At 44.5% G+C, this 6,688-nt stretch overlaps 1 protein-coding gene across 2 annotated transcripts; it reads left to right on the top strand.

The window, feature by feature from the left end:
* The first annotated feature begins 234 nt into the window (after window positions 1–234).
* GDE1 (glycerophosphodiester phosphodiesterase 1) lies at window positions 235–6,394 on the top strand. 2 transcript variants are annotated; one of them, XM_053991988.1, is made up of 6 exons: window positions 235–559; window positions 1,827–2,002; window positions 3,273–3,378; window positions 4,073–4,165; window positions 4,792–5,003; window positions 5,409–6,394. In XM_053991988.1, exons 1-6 carry the CDS (start codon window positions 311–313, stop codon window positions 5,554–5,556), a joined length of 984 nt encoding a protein of 327 aa, XP_053847963.1. In that variant the 5' UTR covers window positions 235–310; the 3' UTR covers window positions 5,557–6,394. The 2 variants fall into 2 exon arrangements, with proteins under 2 accessions (XP_053847963.1, XP_053847964.1); XM_053991989.1 differs by lacking the exon at window positions 235–559 and adding an exon at window positions 847–867.
* The last annotated feature ends 294 nt before the right edge of the window (window positions 6,395–6,688 follow it).

Genomic DNA, 6,688 nt, shown 5'->3' with positions numbered 1-6,688 from the left:
CCTGTTTCCCTCAGTGCCCCGTGTTCCCCCAGGCAGCCCCATTTCCCGCAGTGTTCCATCAGGCACACGCCGCCTCCCGCCTGCCCCTCCCGGCGTTACCTGAGGAGGAGCCTGTGGCCCGAGCCCGCCCTCCACGCGGCCGGCGGGCGCCGGGCGGACACTGCGGGCGCTGATTGGCTGCTGCGGCACACAGCCGAGCGCTGATTGGCTGGTGGCGCCGCCGTCGCCGTTGGCGTTAGGAGAGGCGGCGGCCGCGGTTCCGGCAGACACCGACCGTGACCGTGACCGTGACCCCGGCCCCGGCCCCGCCATGCTGTGCCACGGGGAGGGCCTGCTGAGCTCCCTGACGGCTCTGATGGCGCTGGCGCTGAGCCGCAGCCCGGCGCTGGCCTGCCTGCTGCCGGCCGGGCTCTACCTGGCGCTGCACCTCTTGGCCCTGGAGCCCGCGGCGCCCCAGAGCGCGCAGCGCGTCCTGCGGCCCCGCGGCGCCGCCGCCCGCATCGCGCACCGCGGCGGCGCGCACGACGCGCCCGAGAACACGCTGGGGGCCATCCGACAGGTCAGCACGGGCCCCGGGCTGGCGGGGCACGGGATCCGCCGGGGGACCTGCTGGGTTGTGTCTGATAGTCCGCCCTTCCTGCAGCAAGCCGTCCTGGCCGTGAGGAACTCGGGCCGTTCTTCCCGTAGCTGCTGGAAGCTGTGTGGGCGGTTGATCCTTCATCCCAAAGGGAACTTCAGATCTGAATCTTGTGGGAGCTGTTATAGCCTTGGTGCTGATGGACATATTAACAGTGCAGCGATAATGAAATACTGTATTTTGTTGATGTAGCAACAGCACACAGAGAACGGACAGCAAGTCAGGAACAGGTTGTTTGTTTTTTTAAACCTTGAAGATCTGTGATGAAAACCCACATTTAAGGGAAAATCTGGTACCAGAAGTTCACTGTGGGCAGCACTGCCATGCCTTACTGCTGCCTCATCTGCAAGGCACCAAGGCACAGCCAGGGTCCACAGTCTCTTTCTGATCATTTGAAATAGTGATTATCAGTCTCTGGAATTCAGTGTTCCTGTGAGGTAGAGACGTTGCTGCTCTGAGGATCTCTTACCTTTGTGTGAGACAGGATTCTTAGTCCTATATACACGTATGTATAGTTAATTCTGAAATTCTGAAGCTGCAGTCCTTAGGTAGCAGACACCTGGAAGTAACCTCTGTACCCGGTGTTTGTCCCTTTTCCCAGGAGGGCATTTGTCCTTCAGAGCAGTTAGTGTTGTTAGCACTTCACTCAGGTGTTTTTCTGAAGAGTTCTTGAGAAAGATCCAGGGCAGGAACAGGGTGTATGAAATGTTCTAAGGTAGCCTGGCTACTTCTTGCTCTGTTTTAAGGCCATTCCTCAGAGAGGAGCAGGGATTTGCCATCCATCTACTGCTTGGAATACACGTGGTGAACAGCATGGACTGAGTGTTAAAGTGTAGATGTTTTCTTCTCTTGTCTTTTAGAAAATAACATAAGGACTCCAGGGTTATTAGATCAGAAGGAGAGAGCAGGATTCTTTTCTGCATTTTTATCCTGAAAGTTCCAATCCCAAGACTGAGGCAGAATCATTATGGTTTCAGCTGTAAAATAGATCAGATGGTTCCATTGATTTTTGAATGCTCAACAGTGACTTGGATAAAACCTGCTTTTTTCTGCAGATGAAGACTACTGAAAAGTACATTAATGTTTTATTATTTTTTACCAAAATACAAGCTAATTATAGCTGTACCTGTGTCAGATCTATAAAGCTGTCTCTTCTGTTGTGTATGTGATTTTTTAAATTCTTTTTAAGGCAGCTGAGAATGGAGCAACAGGTGTAGAGCTGGATCTTGAATTTAGTGCAGATGGTGTCCCCATTCTCATGCACGATGACACAGTCGAAAGGACAACTGATGGGGCTGGGAGACTGCGGGACCTGACTTTTGAGGAAATCAGGAAGCTTAATCCATCTGCAAAACACAGGCTACGGTAAATGAACTGCTCTGAAATTATGCTTTCGACAGTGGGAAAATGATTCTAGATGAACAAAATTATTGATTTGATCCATCACTGTTTGCCGCACATCACTGATGACATTTTTTAATTTAAAACTTAGTCCTATATTTTACTTCTAATTTGATTTTAGAGGCATATGAGACTATATCTCCTTACTCATCAGTAGATTAGGAACAGTGAACACAGTCAAAATAAACAGGCTTTCAAGGACAAAATCCACAGGCGTCTAATGTGAAACAGGTCAATATCTACATAAGCTTGTCCTAAATACACTGCAGGACACTGAAGGTGCTGGGATCTTCATGATATGTCAGAACTGGCTAGAGGAATTACTCTTCTAAGATTAATTTTCTAAGATTAATTTTATTCACATGTATTTCTTGACTGATTGTGTTTTGGGGATTCTATACATCAAGTTTATACTGTTAAAGAGGAGCTAGACAGATTTTGGATGGCCTCACTGTGACCCAGGCTGATTAGGTCCTTCCTAGGGGTATGCAGGGGAAAATATTTTTATACATTACTAAGAATTTGATAACAATGTTATATACATGTAATATATGTATATAATGTAATAATACATATAATATAATAATATTATACATATACGTATATAATATATAATGTAATATACATTACTAAGAATTTGATAACAATGCAACTTCTGCAGTATCATAAGTGAGTCCATTTCAGAGGAAGAACTCGTAGTCCTGAGACACTGCATTAGGGAATTCCAGAGCTGCAGAGGTGCCTCCTGTGAGTGTGTGGCACAAGGAGTATCTTCCCTGTCTCACTGGAAAGGTGATCACCTGGGCCACGCAGGGGGAATTTCCACAGGCAGTGACTGCTGAGCAGCTGCTGTTCACTGTCAGGAATGGATGAACTGCCACCCCATCAGGAATGATTTACTGCTGCGTGAAGCTGCTTCTGCTGAATCCTCAGCTTGTCTTGCCTGTTCTGCCAGGATCTGCATTTCTAGCTCATGGCTGGGAAGTGCAGTAGGAGCAGGAGGAAGGCAGCACTTGGGACTGAAAGCTTATTTGTGGGAGTTGGGGAAGGAGGTGAAGAACTGGGGTTGGTGTTTTGGGGTGGGACACGGGGCCAGTGAGCGCTGGATCCCCCCTCCAGTTCCAGTGCAGCAGCAAACTGTGTTGGAATCAGCCCTGTGTGGTTGGCAATATGCAGGCCCATGTATGTGCACATGTGTGTTAACTGCATTCCAAGGAGTTCTCTGTTTCTACAGGAGCCAGTTCCAAGATGAAAAGGTGCCAACTCTGAGAGAAGCTGTTGTGGAGTCTATGCATCACAATCTTACAATCTACTTCGATGTCAAAGGCCATGCAAATCAGGTACTGCTCACTGCATGACACCTCCCCTCACCCCTTCTTTGGGTTTCTGACCTGCTGTTGTGTTGGTCTCAGACTGGTCCCTGTGGTACAGTCCCTTCTTCAACATGAGCAAGCCCAGGTCTGCTGCTTGTGTCACCCAGAGTTGTCCTGGGAAGCTGCAGCTTAAAACTGGCACAAGGCTTGTGCAAGTGTTGCACTCAGCTCCCAGCACTGCTGTGAACCAGAGCAAAGGGAATTCCCTGCTGTGCTGAGGGGAGTCAGAACCTCATCTTCAGCCTCCAACAAGGGATCTATAATTTGCATTACTGAAGCAGATGCAAATGATCCATCATTAACATTTTATATAATTTTTTTCTTTAGCCTAGCAAAATATAAGAATAAATAATTTTCCTCTTCAACTTAAGCTTCGGTAGTACTAAAAAATTACATCCACAAAATATTTACGGGTATTTCAAACACTGAGAATCCTACTCATTGTTGTAAATAGAGTAATGAACAGAAATTCTTTTGCTAAAAACCAAAATATCATTTCTGTGTTAATGCTATAAACAAGATGCTGTTTTTCTTCTTCTCCTTTTCTATTTCAATCTGGCAACACAGCAGGGAAGTGTTTTTAAGATTGTTGTAAAATGACTTTGCAGTGTAAATTAAATATGAGTGTGTGTATAACATCTCTGTGTGTCTCTAACTGCAGGCAGTTGATGCCCTGAAACAACTCTACCAGGAATTTCCACAGCTGTATAACAGCAGCATTGTCTGTTCTTTCATGCCAGATGTCGTTTATAAGGTGATGTTTCCTAAAAGTTTGTTGGTTTGTTTTTTTTTTTTTTAGTCCTGTCTGGTAATTTCAGTATGGTATTAACCTCCCAGTTCCAGGTTATTTTTTGGCTGTTCAAATGCCTAAGGCTTTTATAAACAAATGAAGCTTAATGCATAATCTTAATAGATCACTTTACTCATTAGATGCAAATAGGAATCTACAGCAATTGCCTCCCTTTTGAAAGCAGTGCAGAAAAATGTGCTTTGCTCTTCTAGCTGGTGTCTGGCCAGGTATCTGTGTGCAAAGTTCCTGCTAAATAAACCTTTTATATTCTAGATTACTCCTAAAACTCTATCCTCATTCTTGTTGCCAACTCTATTTACTTTTTTTTGCCATTATATACATTGCATGACTGCTATGTAATTTCTTTAACATAAGTGCAGGTGCTTATTCAGTATGATTTGGAGAAAAAGACCCTATAAAATATAAACATCTTTCTAAAATAGTTACAAAAGGATCTGGAGGGGAAGGGCAGAAGGATTCTGGTAGAGTTGTAAATGCAAGCTAGGACTTTGTATCTAATCCCTCAAAAATTGTATTTAATGCTGCTGGGCTTTTGGATGAATTACAGTCTTTTCTCCTTGGTCCTCCAGATGAGACAAGCTGACAGAAATGTTGTGACAGCACTGACACACAGGCCCTGGCAGCTGAGTCACCTGGGAGATGGGACACCCCGATTCAGTGCCTTCTGGAAGCATTTCTTGTACATGGTGATGGATGTCATTCTGGACTGGAGCCTACACAGTTTCTTGTGGCGATTGTGTGGGGTTTCAGCTTTCCTCATACAGAAAAATTTTGTTTCTCAGTAAGTGTTGAAGCTTGCTCATATATCAGGAGATACTCTCTTCTGTTAGTATATAGTGTGGAATTAACACAGTATGTGCTTATCAAAATGTTACATTTAGTGTTGATGAGGTGTCTTGATAATTTCTTTACTCCGTGCTGTTTTATGATTTTAAGCCTCTATCTTTTTTATCTGAATTTTTACCTTCAGTTAGAACCTACATTTAATCTCAAAGAGAAAAAGTATTTGTTGCTTTTGCCTGTTTACAATAAGAAAACACAAAAAGATGATGTTGCAGAACGTGACACACTGTTGTTCCTTGATGCGATGCTGATGAAAGACCAAAACTCAGCTGTAGCCTCAGCACTGTCTGCCTTAACTCTGTGCAGTGTCAGGCTCCTCTCAGGGTGTCTCTGTTCCTTGCAGGGACTATGTGAGGCACTGGTCTTCCAGAGGAATTCGAGTGGTTGCCTGGACAGTGAACACGTTTGCAGAGAAAAGCTACTACGAAAGTGTCCTTGACTGCAGCTACATCACCGACAGCCTGGTGGAGGACTGTGAGCCCCACTACTGACCCAGCCCGAGCACACTGCCCTCCTGGCATCCACCAGTGCTGATGGACTGCTGAGGAGAGCTCTGGGAAAGGCAGAGCAGCACTTGGCTTCTGCCTGTGGTCACATCTCAAATGCAGGAACCTTCTGGTGCAGCCACAGAGTCTGAGGAAATCACTGTAATGTGAAAGAATCAGATTTGCCAACCACCTTGTCTGTGCAGGTGGCTTTGTAATTCTCTGGCTATTCCTTAGCTTTGTTTAAATTTTGGTTCTAAATTTTGGTGTCATCAATTTTGGTGTCAAAATTTCAAATTGTAATAACTTGATGCTAGTAATTTTAACAGCATGTTCTACAAGTGTTTATTAATTTGAGGTTGATTTATAGCACCTTAAAATAATTTACATTACTGTTCTTAAAACAGAAACTGGAAATAACAGTACAATGGTGCCAAAATAGAAGATGAGTATATTTCCCTGCCCTGTGTTGAAAGATGGCTGTGCTGAATCCTGTTGAGGAAGAAAAAGCCAACTTTCCATATGTGATGTGAAGGTTATGAGAATTAACAAATAAAACTTGAGTAGCTTCTTATCTTTCAGACCTTGTAAGAGAACCAAGGGAGGATAGGAAATTGTTTCTTCTAATGAAGAAAAAACACAGCACATGAATGTATTTATTTTTAAGATAAAGCTATATATTGAGTGCTGGTAAGCAGTAGAACAAATGGAACTGAAATGTCTTTTTAGTTTGCCTTTGGTTGCATGATTGAAGGGCACTCAGAGGGATATGGAAACTGTAATCCAGATTTAACTTGAACTCCAAAGAGTCTGCAGTTACAATAAACAAGTCTTTGACAATTCATCAGAAAGTGTTCTTTATCAGCTGTGCAGGGCATTTGTATAAAATGTCGAAATTAGTGCAGATTGTCCCAGTTAGGGTAAATCCAAACTTCTGGAATACCACAGATTCATGCTATCACCTGCTGGGGTGGGATGGATTTTTTGTTTGTATCCTGAGCTCTGTCCAGGCACAAAGCAGCACAGAGGAGCCTCTGCCATTTGTTCATTCACCCCCCTGCACTGCAGAAGCAGCAATCTCAGCCTCCTGGTGCACATCTATAGAATGTGTGGGTTTGTCTCCAGATCCTGTCCTGCC

This window comes from Vidua macroura, chromosome 16 (genome assembly GCF_024509145.1).
Source record: "Vidua macroura isolate BioBank_ID:100142 chromosome 16, ASM2450914v1, whole genome shotgun sequence".
Taxonomy (NCBI): Eukaryota; Metazoa; Chordata; class Aves; order Passeriformes; family Viduidae; genus Vidua; species Vidua macroura.
Note: the sequence above shows the minus strand (reverse complement) of the source record. Positions and strands in the feature narration are given on the sequence as shown.